Below are 16,874 nucleotides of genomic sequence, written 5' to 3'. Positions count from 1 at the left end.
AAATATAAATCTTTTTTTAATGTTCAGATTGTTTTAATCTACCACAATGTGCATCTAAACCACTTATTTTCCACTGAAGCATTCTCGGATTTTATAGTATACTTTATATTGTTAATATATGTATTAACATCTAATTTTTCAGACAGAGTTTCTCTTGTGGTGTGTGGTGTTTTAGCTTGATCTCTGTGAAGATCCACATGTGGTTATAACTGTTCCTCTTCATGGTTTCTGTAGCTATGCGTGGTGGTGAACGATCTGGAGCATCTGCACACTGTTCTGACTCGTCTGCCAAAGCAGCTCAACTGGGCGGGGCTTAGAGAGAGAACGAGACTCGTGATTGGAGAAACTCAATTCCAGAACACACTTCCATCACAGTTGCAGCACACGCAGTCTCTTCTGAACCGAGAGATCCGCTCGGCAGTCGACAGACTCGGAAAGAAGGTATTAATGCTATAATATCGTATCATAAAAGTATCATCTCATGACTGAGAGCATTTGTGGCATCTCACTATCAAGAGTAGTTTTTTAAACCTTCCTTACACTGTATTCAAAGTGTGATATAATAATCAGTCTGTTCAGAACATTCATTCATTTCCTTCGGCGTACTCCCTTTATTCATCAGGGGTTGCCACAGTGGACTGAACTGCCAACTTATCCAGCATATGTTTTACAGCGGATGCCCTTCAAGCTACAACCCAGTACTGGGAAACACCCATACACTCTCCCATTTGCATACACACACTACGGTCAATTTAGTTTATTCAATACACCTATAGAGCATGTGTTTGGACTGGGGGAAACTGGAGCACCTGGAGGAACCCACGCCAACACGGGGAGAACATGCAAACTCCACACAGAAATGCCAAGTGACCCAGCTGGGACTTGAACCAGCGACCTTCTTGCTGTGAGGTGACAGTGCTTACCACTGAGCCACCTTTTATTTATTTGACAGAAGTTTTTGATTTTGCAATATATTGTGCAAGCCTAGTTTCCTTCCTAACATGAAGCAAATAATAAAAAAGGAAAAAAAAAATTCCAAATGCAAAATAGGTGCATTTCTATCAAGTTTTTAGAGCGGCTGACTGTAGTATTGGGAACCTAGTAACCAAAACTAAACAAGACAAGCATCATGTCAAATGGATGTAATGTTTGCTACATCAGAGTTTGTTCACCCATTGAGATATATGCTAGATATCGCATACGGACCCTGAGCATTTGTCAATAGCGCCGCCACGTTTGTAGAGTGCTTCCAGCACAAATGTCATTTAACCACACTAGTCAAGACTAAAGCCAGTGTGAAGATGCTGGACTTTAGCGCTGTGTACGTGTGTAGTAACGAGCGAACAAAGAAAACAAAGCACAAAGCAGAACATTTCATTGGTAAGGTTTTGTATTTTACGTTTTTGTATGTTAAGAACATTTGTGCTAACATATTGATGATAACACAGTCTCTTACTGCCCTGACCATAAATAAGGCAAAGGAGCACCAGCTCACACTAAATTCTAGGCTTAAGCTAGTTTTGTTGAATAAAATAAGCAAACAATGTAAATGAAATATGACAACAAGATGCTGCACTGCTAGAAACTTGTATTATTGTCAGCTAAGTGAAAGAGTTGTTCATAACAGAGATTTATTCACAAACTAATCGCTCCCTCCATCAGAATGAGAAGTGAAAGCAGGAGAGGAGGTGTCTTTCAGGACATGGAGTAGATCAAATTTAACAGGGAAGGGGGATGATAAATTTCCATGCACACAAACACTCGCTCTTCGTTAGAAATTCCCGTGCGGTCACTTATCTATCGATATAGAAAAGTGATGTAAAATTATCATTTTTGTAATTTAAAAAAATATTTGCGTACTGACCACCGGGAAAACTCCTGATCATAGATATATGTATATATCTCTGGCTCTGGATGGCCAGTCCTCCACTTCACCTTGGTCCCTCATTCATTTCAAAGGAGCACTACCCTGTACTAAAATGGCGGCTCTATTGATGCATTTCCTCCAATAGACAACAATAGCGTAGGCGACATCTAATGTAAATATTTACACTCAAAAAAACGTTGGGTTAATAATAACCCAACAGGCAACCCGATGATGGGTTGTTTTGGCACAGACCTGCTGTTGGGTTATTTAACCCCAATCCATTGAGTTGTTAAAGTTACCACAACAATCTGGGTTACAAAATAACTAATTTGTTGAGTTATTTTGCCAAAAAGTGGCTTAACCACTATATAATAAATTATTATTATTATTATTATTATTATTATTATTGTTATTATTAGGTTGATGTCTCTGCTGGGTCCTAAAGGCAAGAATGACTGCTGAATATCTCAAATATGTGCATCATTTCCTCAAAAAAAAAAGTGTGGAAACGAAGACTGAGGTAGAGAAAGCGGTTTTATCTGTATATAGATCTGCTATGAAGCGTGTGTTTGTATCATGAAATTAAAAGTGCTGGTGAAACAGATATAAAAAACACGACACAAAGAGATAATTTGATTCAAAAAACTACATTATTATTATATTAGAGTTTGAATAAACTTTATAATGCAAAAACAATATTACGCCCACACATTTATACAACTGTTCTGTGTCAGTTAAATCAGTTGACTGTTGAAATTCAAAATTTTTAACCCAACTGGTTGAGCTATTAAATAAATAACCCAATAAAGGTTTAAAATACCACAACAAAGCACCAAATATTATTAACTCAGGCATTGGGTGAAATAAATAGCCCAACGTTTTTTAATGGGTATGTTATTCAGCAAATCCTTTTCCATTTCTTGTTATTCGTCCAAAACCACCTCAATTGAGTGTAAAAACAAGGGATTTATATTTAAAATTGGTCATAGCCATTACTTGTTTCTCATGCAGTACTTCAAACTCAAAGCTTCAAAAGACAACCAAATTGTACCATGTTTCTCATCTCTTTTTAGCTAAAGACAGACATTGAGTCACATGTTCGCAGCATGGCGTCACGTCAGAGGTTTCCCTCCAGAGATACAGAGGAAGTAAGGAATTGTTTTCTAATTCATTAGTCATAAAATAACACTTTTCTAAAGCGCTGAATGTCTGTTGTTCAGGCTGTGGTTCCTTTAATGAAATATCTGGAGAAAGAACTGCAGTATATGAATGAGAACTTGGTTCAGGAGAATTTTAACAGGTATCTAATCTTTTATATACAGTTATGTTATTTTGCAGTCTTTATGTGATTAGATTTCTTGATGCTGTATGGTGGACTCTCTTTCAGTCTTCTTACACCGCTGTGGATGAACTCAGTTAAGATCCTGCATCAGATCTCTCAGCAGGAAGACAGTAATCTGGTTTACTTTCAGAGGTTACTCTACACACTGCAGGTTAGTTCAGCTTCTAAATATTACACTCCTCATCCATGTGCAAGACTAAGGCCCCGTTTACACTAGTGCGTTTTAGTTTGAAAACGCATACGTTTTGCTACGGTTACGCCATCCGTCCACACTACGCCGGAGTTCTCGAGCGCCGAAAACGGAGCTTTTTAAAAAAACCCTGGAGAGGCCGTTTTCATTCCAAAATGCTGCTGCTCCGTCTCAGTGTGGATGGGGAAAGACGGAGACATCTGAAAACGGAGGCGGGGCTGCAAACGTTCGCCTATCTGATTGGGGCTTTTCCTGAATATTAAGTAGCCTAACACACACAGTTCAGTCCTGCATTTTCTCCTTGTAAGTTCAGTTTTCGCAAGTTTGATCATGGCTGCAGTCTCTTCTTCTCAGTTTGATATGGAAAACAGACTATACCGAGGACACGGGTAAATCTTCAAAGGGAACAGTGTACTTTATAATTTCATTCACATCACCCTGGCTACGTTGTTTCACTTTCTCAACAATAAAATGTAAACATGATTTAAGGAACTGCCTATTTTCTTTTTAATATTAGCAACTTAACAGACAGCAGAAATGTTGAGGCGTCGTGCTGCATATATGAGCGTCATCTTCACTGTGTGGATATTTATAACAAAACGGAGCCGATAACAACTGCCTCCTTTCAATTTCAGTGAAAATACGAAACATCCCCTCTCTTTTGCTGAATATCAGTTTTAATAATCGATAATTATAAAAGTATAACATACAATACGTTTATACATTTTAGGAAATAAAGGCAAGCGATCGGTCAATGTACCTGGATTAATCATTAACTTATCTTTGCGCTTAACCAAAACATGTTACCCGTGAACAAGTAACTTAATAGATTCCAATGACCAAAGTCAGGGAATTGGCCTATGTCGTTAGATAAAGACAACAACATGAATGAAATATCACGTTTAGCAAATATAGTGAGATTATATCCAGCGGGAGATGCTTGATGAGCAGTCCGACAAGCAGAGCTCTCATCTGGGTAGAAATGCTGGAGCGCTTGCTCGAGAGTGTGTGTGTGGTCACGTGATGTGTGTTTTCAGCGTTTTGGTGTGGATGGAGAGCTGTTCAGAAACGCTGGGTAAAACGCGAGTGTGGACGCGGATCGTTTTCATTCTACAACGCCGTTTTAAAACTAAAACGCACTAGTGTAAACGGGGCCTAATGCATTACAAATACTCAGAAAACTTGTAAGCAACACTATGGCAACCACTTTAAAATGAAGTTTTGTTTTAATAATCAGCCCCCACAACTGCAAAATCTTTATGTATGCAACTTTTTGCATGTTTGTGCATATGTGACATGTCATTATATATAGTCAAGACCGAAATTATTCACATCCCAGGGTATGAACAATTTTGTGCTTGACTATAATGCTGCACATTATATTGTTTCAGCATCGATATCGCGATGTGTGCATCCACAATAGTCACATCGCAGGATATACAATGTTGAGTTGGGATTATAGTTGATTATAACCAATGCAAAGTTTAATCATAATGGAGTAAAAGTTTATCATCTGCATGTGTTTTTAAAGCGGGGATTCACCCAAAGATTAAACTTTGCTTACTATTTTAACTACACCCTTCACTTGTTTCAAATGTTTATGAGTTCCTTTTTTAAGTTGAACACAAAAAGATCATTTAATAACTCAAATACACTTGAAACAAGTGAGGGGTGAGTAAACAGTGAGTGCTTTTAACTTTTTCTAGTGAACTATCCCTTTAAGTATGTGTGAACATGTCAATATTGTGCCAAAATTACATGATAGTTGTGTTGTATTTAATATCTGTTCCTGAATACTGTTAGACTCTCCAGAAAACTTTAACCCACTTTTATCTTTGCTTTATTTTACTATACTTGTAATTTATTTCTTATATATTAATCGAGACTCACTCCCCTACAAAAATCAGCCCAATCAATCTAAAATGTAGATGTCTTCCCAAGTAAAGCTGTTTAGGTCATCTGTTGAAATTGTATTCCCATCGCAATTTATATATTTATATAACAGAAATACAAAATAACGCAATGTCAGATTTTTCCAATATGATTCAGCCCTACTTGACTAAATATACACAGTCAATCGGGCTTGACTGTGTGCGTGTTATTTTGCACAGGTTTGTGGGAATAGCCAAAAATACAGTGTATTGGAATTTTTTTTTTCTGCCAAAAATCATTAGAATATGAAGCAAAAACCATGTTCCATGACAATATTTTGCACATTTCTTACTGTTTATATGATAACTCAATTTGATTAGGAATAGGAATTGCTGGACTCTTCATTTGGAGAATTTTAAATGTAATTTTCTCAGTATTTAGGTTTTTTGGAACCCTCGGATTCAAGAAATTCAAGAAATTGTATCTGTCAAATATTGTCTTATACTCTACCAACAACGTATCAATGGAAAGCTTAGCTTGATTATTCGGTTTTGTGGTCCATGGTCAAATATGCTCTTATTCAGATATAAATACTGTGAAAAAAAGACTTTCTTTCTTTTTTAATATTAAAGGTGCTGTATGTAAGGTTTTGACTCTTCTGAAGCATAAAAATACCATAATATGTTTGCAGATGTTAAGAAACGTGCCAAGTGAACATTCTTGTTTATCTGAAAAACAATGTTGAAGTCAGATATTCTGCTTTGAAAATGTGTTTTCCGTCCCGGAACCACTGTCTTGTTCATGGTTTTTTTAACCTGTCCAATGCCAGTTTACCCATTCATATTTCAGCACTCGGGTTGCCTTGTTGGAAACAAACAGCGTATTTCATTCATTCAATCAGAAAGACTGAAAGCATGCTTCTGTGACCAAAATGCGAAAAATGAGATGCAGAGTTCCACATGAGGTTATTAATTAGCAAATAATATAAATATTACGAACGTAAACATTAAGTGAGCTGGTTACATTGTAATGTACAGGTTACATTGCAAACTTACATACTGCACCTTTAATAAATAAATAATAAACTTAATAAAATATATATTCTTTACACCTATTGACTATCTGGAAAGAAAGAAAGAAAGAAAGAAAGAAAAAAAGAAAGAAAGAAAGAAAGAAAGAAAGAAAGAAAGAAAGAAAGAAAGAAAGAAAGAAAGAAAGAAAGAAAGAAAGGAAAATACTTGTGTTTGTTCTCTGCAGTGTTTGGAACAGTGTTTTTATGCTGAAGGGAATGGACTGCCTCTTGAAACACTACATACTGAAGAATATAAGGTCAGTGTTTTTGAGGAAGTTTTTAGTAGTTTTGTTTTGAAAGAAATTTCTAGGATTTCGTAATGTTACAAAATTAAACCCGTTTCAAATTGTTGGTGAACAGTTTCATGGTTTTCACAAAAACATTAAACCGAACAACAATTTTTGACATTAATGATAAGAAATATAGAAATCTAGAGCACTAAATCAGAATATTCGCATGACTTCAATAGGATAAAGTGAGTCTGAAGACTGTAAATTCATTTGTAAAATGTATAAAGAAAGAAAACACATTTTAAATAATAATAATAATGTTTAAATACTGTTGACTGTATATTTGATGTAAATGTGAATAAATGTAGTCTTGTTGACCATTTTAAACCCCAAACTTGAATGACTGTAGGTTTCTATGATTTTTCTTTTTATCCCTCAGGTGCTGCGGGCAAACCTGACCCAAAACTCTTTAACCTCTAATCAGCTGATAGAGAAGTTTTTTGAGAGGAAAGTGTGGGAACAGGTGAGATCGTAGAGCCAGAGATTCCCTATAAAACCCAGTCAAGTGTTACTGACATGATATTTGTTTACGTCTTTCTTGAAGAAAGTGTTTAATGGAGAGAAATATGGAGCCGTCACTCTCATCACATCATACAAACGTTCAGAGAACAAACTGCATGTGGAGGTTCTCAACGCTGTCAATCTGATTCCTCTCGACTCAAATGGTAAGACAGCAAACACGTTCATTTCACATTATACAGGGTACTCTAAAACAGGGGTTCTCAACTGGTTTGGCCATGGGACCCACATTTTTACATGGTCAAGTCGCGATCCAAATTTTTAGGAACTATAATACAATTTAAGGAATTATAATTAATTTGTATTTATTTGATAACATACACAAGGAGTGACAGATAAATCATAAGGAATTTACCAACACTTACAAATAAACAATATTTTATTGCTGTCATTTAAAAAAAAAAGAGATCAAATTATAGAAATATTACAAAGTAAAAACGACAAATACTGTAAACAGTGGTTAGGGTAAGGAAATGTTCAATTACCATGAACTACACTGAACTGTTAATAAAACATGTCTGGTATCTAAATGTCGTTTCAATTTAAAATGTTTCATGCTCTGAGAGCACCTCACTACACGACACTGAGGCTTTAAGTCTTTTTTGTCATCAGTATATGTAAATCCAAACTTTACATATTCAGCATTGTACTTGTGCTTCGACATATTTGTTGCTCTAATTAAATTAATATTCACATGTCAAACGGTAGGGTTGTTGCGCACTAATTTCAAAATAAAAGTCCGGTATAAGCAAAACAAGTAAAAAATTTAACTTTTGTTGTTTTTTTGACCACACACTCCGCAACCCACTGAAAATGTTACCGCGACCCACCAGTTGAGAAACACTGCTCTAAAAGATGCAGATATAGTATATGGCGTTATACTGTGATATACTGACAACTCCTAAAAAAGACACATCATCGCATTAGACCAATTTTACAGTTTTTGTTTATTACAGGTTCCAGTGACCCATTTGTTCAGCTGTCTTTAGAGCCAAGACATTTGTTTCCTGAAGTAGAGCAGCGATCTACTAAAATCAAGAGCTGTGATCTCAATCCACTGTTTGAAGAGTCCTTTGAATTGTATGTAAACAGCACTTACACTTATGGCAATATACATGATTTCAGGTCTTCTTAACCCTTTAAATGACATCATAACTATCTGATCTTTTTGTTGACATCATAACTGGTTGATCTTTTTTTTTTTTTTATCTCCGTCAAAGAGTATAGAATCACCAAGAGGCGACACTCTAGTGCAATTTGGGAAACAGCCATTAGATGGCGCGGCGGCTATTTTGGGATGAAAACTCATATAGAACAACAGCATATTTTAAGTCTGTAAAACAAACTCTTTAAAGTGCTGATGATTGTGATAGTAAGCGATGTAGTGTCGTCTTTCAGGTAGTATCTCAGCTTTAATGTGCTTTTTAAATAAATAAATAAAAAGCAGTTGCTTGCCATCGCGACAGGAATAAGATCGAATTGACAGGCGATCGCTTTCACTCCCAAATGCTGGAATCCAGGGCTGCTGCTGGGCACTGCTGTTGCAATCAAATGTTCTATTGAGTGTCCCCTCTTGGTCATTCTAAGCTCTTTAAAATACATTATTATAAAGGTTATCAAAAAAACCTAAACAAAATCGAAATGTGTTGAGACGGTGGCAGGAACACAATTTAACCACAAAAATTGATTTTAAAACATCTCAGAGTGAAAGTTAAAGAGTTAACTGTCCAAAATCACTATTAAGAGAGTGTATTCACATTTTTGAATTACATTATGGGATCTTGATCTCTGCTCTGACACTTTTGTTGTTGAAAAGTTTAATGGTGACTTTTATTGACGTTTTAGTAGTGTGTCATTTATATAGTATCTGGGTTGGTCATGTAAATTACAGTACAAAAGGGGCATAAACTGCCATTGCTTTTAATGTTATATCTTATTCAAAATATCTTCAAACTCATGTCAGTAAATTGTAGTTTGAATTGAAAGAAGAGCTATATTGGTGTTTGCCAATTAATTATGATGATCAGTAAAATAATATAGTGTTTTTGAACAACCTCTGCAAATGCCCTTTATCTAAGGCTATTCTTTCAATTTTTAGCTATTTTTATTAGGCCTTGACAGTGAAGCTTGACGTGGCTGAAATTCAGCTTACCTGTTCAGAAGAAACTCTGCGAGATTGGTCTTAACTAAAGTCATTCATCCAATTTGTAAAAGCACTGCCAGCGTTTATCCATGCATTTTGGCAAATCTTTCAAATCTGCCTTTTGAACGTGAATCTTTAAGCCATGAAACTGTGCTAACATTAGCTGAACGCACTACTACGAAACACTGCTACTGTAGCCACACCCTAACCTCACGCTATTGGTGGAGCTGAAAAGTGATTGACAGGTTTTAGTGGACTCTGCTCTCATTGTTTTGATGGTGCCTAGGTTTAATTCATACACTTTTGACAAGAAAATCCCACATTTTTTTAGTGCATACATTTATTTGCAAATAAAAGCTTTAAATTAACCTTGTAATGAAGAACATTTTAATAATCTGGAAGTGTTTACATGACAAAAAATGGAAAATCGTTCTTACAGATTTATGCAATCGAGCAAAATGCTGTATCGCTAGTAGGTTTGTAACATTTTGTAAAGAAACATATGGACAAATCAGCTCATGTAATTCACTATTGTTTTAGTTTTCATGTACACTGAAAATAATGATTCAATGGATTTACTATTTTTTGTCAAGGTATGCGGCTGCAAACAATTTATTTGGGCTGAATTTTAACAAACAAATTAAGTCGAACATTACTAGATTTCATTTAAATTCAGCCTGTAAGCAACAGGGTCATTATCACTATAAAGTGCCTTTGAGACGTCAGAATTTTCCAAAAAATTTTGAGATTTTTGATTTAACCCTATAGTTGTTGTATCAATTAGACCTTAGGCTGTAAGAAATAATGTTGGTCAAGCTACTGCACTTTTTATAAATAAACTGCAAGCAGACAAACAGTAAACTTTTCAGAAAGGTGATGTGTCTCTTTACCATCCCAACTTTATTGATAATGAAAAAAAGTCTATTTATAAAAGTGAAATAATGGACAAAACCTTTATTTCCCAATAAAATATGCAATCGTTGCTCATTCTTTTACAAATAAAATCCAAGATCTAACATGTTTTGTCCAACTTTTTTGTCAAACAATAATAACTGGGTCTTATTGGTTAAAAAATCACACAAGATTTTTTGTTTATTTTCATAGTTGTAACATGACGGTGGAAAACAAGATGACAGGGTGGACAAATGCTTTATTTACTGAACTAAATATGGAGGCACATTTAAAAAACAACAGAAAATATTAAAGAATTACCTGAAGAAAAATTTTCAAGAATTCAACTTCTGTTTTCAGTAATTACTGCAAACCACTGAGCCACCATGAGCCACCTTCTGTTATCAATTAGGTTTTACCAATATGCAAATTAATAGGAAAAAAAAACAATTATTGTACTTCAGATAAACTAAAATAGCTAATGAATGTAAATCTTTACATTTTACATTTCTCTGGAGGAGCCTGGCTCAGTTTGATTTTCATGAGTTTCAAGTTTAATAGGTGATACAAAGCTTTGTCTTTGGCCCTAGTTTGCTTGCTTTCTTTCTTTCTTTCTTTCTTTCTTTCTTTCTTACATTACATTACAAATACTTCGGGCTGTATTTTTATTTCAAACAATCAATGAGCTCCATTATATGGACTTTAAAAGGGTATCCTTAATATAGACTGAGAAAGATATTGCTAAAAGGTTTGTATTATCCACTTATGTATTATATCTGCTGTAATATGTGTGTATGTGTTGTAACATAAAAACATTAACTAATTAGCAATAAAAAATTAAATAAATAGTCAATACCAATATACCATGTAACTCTTTGCAAGCAGTTTAAAAGCTCTATTTTTAATTTCTGAATTGTTTTATATTCATTTATACTTCGCTATGACAGGGTGGACATGTTAAGCTTGACAACATTCAGTTTCAAACACAATATGAGGGAAAATAGGAAAACATAAGTGTGGATAGTTGCTGTGTGCACAGCAGATGTTTTAGCCTCCTTTGAAGAAAGGCAAAATGGGCATGCAGATGCCAAAGAGTACCTCAGAGGGTTTATCATCACAGAGTGGACAGCAATTTCGAGGACACATGCAAAATGATTAATAATATTATGAAAAAATAAAAGTTATTAAAGTGACATATTTTGTCAAATAACAGAGACAATAAGAATATTTTTAAATATTTATAATTTTATCTGATTTACCTACTTTTTAAACTCACTGAAGTTGGCCGAGCGGTGTGTGGGACATGGCAAAATCACATACATTCAGTGAAAAAATATGGCAAAAATTGACATTTCAAACACTTTGAATTCTACCTGCATGTGTGCAAAGGATTAACCAATTATATTAAAGCATCAGAATTTTATTAATTTGCATTATGTTAATATATACTGATTCAATCTTGTGGGACATCAAAGGCACTTTATAGTGATAATGACCCAACAAATTAGCAAAGATTTTTCTTTTTGTGTACTTGGCGGATCCACAGACTACACACTGATTGTATTTTTGTAGTTTACACAGATACAATATCTATCATTTTCAAAATAGAGTACTTTGAAACCTGTTTGTAAAGCACTGTTGGTTAAACTGTAAACAGTAAACTGCCTCAAAGAGACAGATCAAATCCAACCTGTTGAATGTTACATAATTCAACTAAAATAGTGTTGTTTTTTTGTGTCTTCTGTCCTCCAGTCTGATCTCGTTACAGCAGTGTCAGTCTCCAGGAGCGTGCCTGCTGGTCACCGTTTTGGATCATGACACCTTGAGGAGCGATGACTTTGAAGGAGAAGCGTTTCTCTCACTGAAGGCTGTGCCAGGAGTCGGTGGAGGACTCCAAAATCCAGAACCAGCACAGATACGCTTACCTCTGATGCATCCCAAACCCAACAGTACGACAACCACTGTTATACAATCACTAATGACATTAGATTTGCACTGCTAGTTTCAAGTTTAGAATTATATATATATATTTTTTAAAGTTTAACATAGCTGTAATTAATTGATTTAACGAAAAATACTCTAAACAGTAATAATGATGAATAGGTTGTGATGTAAATTGTTAATATTTGTTTTAATCTATAACATCAGATAACAAATAATGGTCCAGGAGTTCGTCGGTGTATTTACTAACACAAACAGTTAGTAATACATTTATTATGGTGTTTATTCAACTTTATTATCGTTAATGTTATTTAAGTGAAATACTGTTAGTTCATTTACTCACAGTGCATTAACTGATGTAAATGAGCTCTGGATTTTAATAATGCATTAGTTAATAATGAACTAGGATTAATAAATGCTTTACAAGATTATTCATACTTAATACTAGTAAATACATAAACTAATGGACTATTATTTTAAAGTTTTACTAACAAGTTTCAAGTTAAAATGATAAATTTATGGACATTTAAAAAAAATTTGTTTCTAAAAATGACAAGTGGTGAAAATATCAAATGGTTTTATATGAAGCAACTGAACAATTTGTTGATCTACCAACTATTTCTGCCAGTTATTTTTTTTGTCTAAAAAAATTGCACAAATCTGAACATGTGGCACTATTTTTAATAGGTAGACAATAAACGGATCAAAGTTGACATTTTTAAATGGTTTTATATATATATATACACACACACACACACACACACACACACACACACACACACACATAATATAATAAAGTGAACTAAATACTAGGGATGCACTGATATGAATTTTTTTGGTCGATTTTGATAACCGATATATATAATAGCCGATAAATATAAATAATCTTTCTAAATGTTTTATTTTTAATACAGTAAACAACTGATTATTTTTAAACTTCATAAAAGTTTGATCTGATGTTATGAACTGAATAGCCCACTCCCAGCAAAAAAGCATTTTTTCAAAATTACAAAGTGGTTATATGGACCTGGATTCACCATTTCACATAAATCAATGCCAAAAATTGTTTCCTTTTCTTCGCAGAGCAAATAAACATGCAACTTGACTGTTGCACAAAAATAATAGGTTAAATAACAAAATGGGATTTAATTAACAAACAAGTATTTTTTTTTTAAATAAAATGAAAATGAAGTCATTGCATCGCTGTTATGTTTACACATGTAATCTTTTTCCTGAGGCGACTTAAACCAAAATACACAATGACCCTCAAACACACCACAATGATAAAGAACATGGTTTGGTTACTTACTGAGTTATTAACGGAATTCTCAACGTCTGGTGAGCAATACCACACATAGAAAGGAAAGCTCCGTTATAGTGCACTGGACAAGTCTGAACAAGTTCGACCCACGCGTGCACGAGGCAGGCAGTTCTGTAGAATCAGCAATCTACCAGCTTAAAGATATTGGCCTAATTTTGATATCGGACTGATAAAGATAACATAAAAAATTGCATTTACCGGCCGATGATGATATGGCTGCCAATATATCGAGCATCTCTACTAAATATGCATGTACAGATGTTAGGTTAGAGTTATTAGCCCCCATTTGTTTTTGTTTTTTAAATATTTGCCAAATGATGTTTAACAGAGCAAGGATGTTCACTGCATGTCTGATAATATTTTTTTTTTTCTTGAGAAAATTTAATTTTGTCTATAATAAAAGCTGTATTGAAATTTAAGGTCAATATTAATAACCCCCTTAAGCAATTTGTTTTTTCAATTGTGAACAGACCAAACCATCGTCATACAGTGACTTGTTTAATTACCCTAACCTGATCAGTTAACCTAATTAACCAAGTTAGGCCTTTAAATGTCACTTTAAGCTGAATACTAGCATCTTAAAAATATCTAGTAAAATATTATGTAGCCTATCATCATGGCAAAGATAGAATAAATCAGTTATTAGAAATGAGTTATTAAAATTATTGTTTAGAAATGTGTTGAAAAAATCTCATCGTTAAACAGAAAATGGGGGAAAAACATAAATGGGGGCTAATAATTCTGACTTCAACTGTACTGTACAAATTCCTGAGGAGTGATGCTAAAAATCAAGCTTTGCATCACAGTAGTGAATTACATTTTACATGTTACAACAGAAAAAAAAGTATTATTATGCCACTACTGTTATTAATTTAAAATGTAGAAAATAACTAATTAATAATGAAAGCATTTCTGTACCTTTGAGGTTCTTGAATATTCTGTGTAACAATTCTGCTTTTTGTAGGTGAAAATACCTTGAGGTTACTTGAGGCCAGAAAGGGTGAGAAAGAAGCGCAGGCCTTCATCAAACTACGCCGACAGAGAGAAAAGAAATCTCAAGAAGCCTGAGAAGACAAAAAAAAAATACATCAACCCAAAGACCCATCTTATCTATTCCCTGTTATATATATATATACAGAAGACATTATTTAATGCCAGACTTACTAATTACTGTAACATGAAAATGCCATTTTTTGATGTCCTAAAAAAATAAACCAACAGTATTTTCATCCAAAAATATACATTTGTTTATTGTCTTTTACAAAATCGGACCGAAAAGCTGTACATAAACAAAACTGAGCAGGTGATTTCCGAATTCACAGTGAAGCTCTGTGTTAATGGAAGTCATGAGCATCCCATATAACTGTGCCTTCAAACTGAATTCAACTCAAATCACACACAGAAAAAACAAACTGGAGCGCTCTTTCATAGCTTACGACTGCTCTCATGTTTAGTAATCAGTGCACACCAATCATATTTTCCAGGTTATATGAATGCGCGGTTGCTTTAGTAAACTGGTGAATTATTCAATCAATGCATTACATAATACCTGCACGTCTTAGGAATTACATAAAGTGTGTGTATGTGTGTTAACTCTTGCGCTCCAGTTAAATATGACTACAGAAAAGAAAACCTGAGAATGAAAAGCTGCGAAACCGTATTTTTGTGTTTGTAGCAGTTCCCTGGAATTTCTCCTTTTTAAAAAATCCTATACAAAAGCAATTGAAAATGTCCTATATAGCTAGCTACTGTGCTAATCTGTGTTAATGTCAGGTAAAAGTCCTTTCAGCTGCACTGAAGACACACAAACTGCATTTCTTCTGTAAACATTTCAGAACGTCGTTGCACATTCTGATTCAAACATGTTTGTTTTTTTAAGAAAGAAAAGAATACGGATTGTCTTACTATATATAGTGTATGTGTTATGCTTCTACATGAAGCATAGAATGGATATCAGAATTTGGTGTCATGATTTTTCAGTTAAATAGTTATTTAAGGGACAGTTTCCACACAAAAAATAAACATTTAATTAATTGAAGGGATAGTTCACCCAAAGATGAAAATCCTGAACGCAGCATTCTACAAAATATCTTCTTTTTTGTTTTAACAGAATTTATACAAATTTATAGAAATTATATAAAACCACAAGGGAAATGTAGTTTTTGGGAGGTGAACTATTTCTTTAATCAGCCTCAGGTCCTCCAAGATGTAGGTAACTTTTACCTTCATTAAAATATTAACGGTTTGTTTCTGAAACTGTGGTTCTTGGAGACAAAAGATGCTGGTTGATTATTGCAATTATGCTTTGTAAGAGTCTTAAGTATTAATTTTCTCTTGCCTATATGTGTTTTTGACTCAAAGTTCTAATAGCTATTGACTTTCATTTTCATGACTTACCAAGGACGTTTTCAGTTAAAAGTTTTCTTTATTAATAATAATAATAATAATAATTATTATTATTGTTATTATAAAGTCAGCTACATATTGGTTGGCCTAAGAGGGATGGTTCACCCAAAAAAAAAAAATTATTTACTCGTCCTGAGGTGGTTTCAAACCTTTATGAGTTTCTTTATTGTTAAACACAAAAGAAGATATTAAGAAAAATGTTTACAACCTGTAACCACTGACTTACACAGCAGGAAAAACAAACACTATAGAAGTCAATAGCTACAGGTTTCCAACAGAAGAAAAACAAATGTAAAGCACACATGGGGAAAGTTGTTTTTAGGGGTGAACTATTCCTTTAATCAACCTCAGGGCATCCAAGATATCCTTCATTGAAATATTAAAAGTTTGTAGCTGAAATTGGTTCTTGGTGACCAAAGATGCTAGTTAATTATTGTAATTCTGCTTCACAAGACCTTAATGTGTCATTAGTTACTCTAAACAATTCTTTAATATTCTATTTAATAATAAAAAAGTCACCAGCATCATCTTAGATGGCCTAAAAGGGAGAGTAAATTAAAGGGACGGTTCACCCAAAAAGGAATATTTATTCGCCCTCAAGTGGTTCCAAACCTTTATGAGTTTCTTTATTCTGTTAAACACAAAAGAAGATATTTTGAAAAATGTTTAAAACCTGTAACCATTGACTTCCACAGTAGGAAAACGAATAATATAGAAGTTATTGGTTACAGGTTTCCATATTTTTTCAAAAATATCTTCTTTTGTGTTCAACAGAAGAAAAAAAAATTGAACAATTTTGTGAAGGTTGAGTAAATATTGACAGAAGTTTCAGTTTTGAGTGAACTATCACACTAAATACAAATCATCATTATTTTAGGACCTGTCCCTCCAAACATAATGTCATAGAAGCACTAGCTAGTGCTTTTAAAAACCTAAATCAGGTCTGAAAACTAATACAGGTTGAGGTTGTTTTGTTCCCATTTAAAGACATGGAAAAAGTATCATTACAACGCAACATAA

The 16,874-nt window shown here is 34.0% G+C and overlaps 1 protein-coding gene across 20 annotated transcripts in view; it reads left to right on the top strand.

Annotated features, from left to right (window-relative positions):
* unc13d (unc-13 homolog D (C. elegans)) overlaps positions 1-14,687 on the top strand; it is a 48,542-nt gene extending 33,855 nt beyond the window's left edge. For all 20 annotated transcript variants that reach the window (XM_073918771.1, XM_073918767.1, XM_073918764.1 and 17 more), the window contains exons 26-35: positions 235-441; positions 2,941-3,015; positions 3,088-3,167; positions 3,255-3,360; positions 6,529-6,600; positions 7,013-7,096; positions 7,178-7,298; positions 8,109-8,232; positions 11,939-12,135; positions 14,413-14,687. In XM_073918771.1, the coding sequence (XP_073774872.1) occupies positions 235-441; positions 2,941-3,015; positions 3,088-3,167; positions 3,255-3,360; positions 6,529-6,600; positions 7,013-7,096; positions 7,178-7,298; positions 8,109-8,232; positions 11,939-12,135; positions 14,413-14,516 (1,170 nt within the window). In that variant the 3' untranslated portion in view covers positions 14,517-14,687. The remainder of the gene's footprint in view (positions 1-234; positions 442-2,940; positions 3,016-3,087; positions 3,168-3,254; positions 3,361-6,528; positions 6,601-7,012; positions 7,097-7,177; positions 7,299-8,108; positions 8,233-11,938; positions 12,136-14,412) is intronic.
* The last annotated feature ends 2,187 nt before the right edge of the window (positions 14,688-16,874 follow it).

This window comes from Danio rerio, chromosome 12 (genome assembly GCF_049306965.1).
Source record: "Danio rerio strain Tuebingen ecotype United States chromosome 12, GRCz12tu, whole genome shotgun sequence".
Lineage (NCBI taxonomy): Eukaryota > Metazoa > Chordata > Actinopteri > Cypriniformes > Danionidae > Danio > Danio rerio.
Note: the sequence above shows the minus strand (reverse complement) of the source record. Positions and strands in the feature narration are given on the sequence as shown.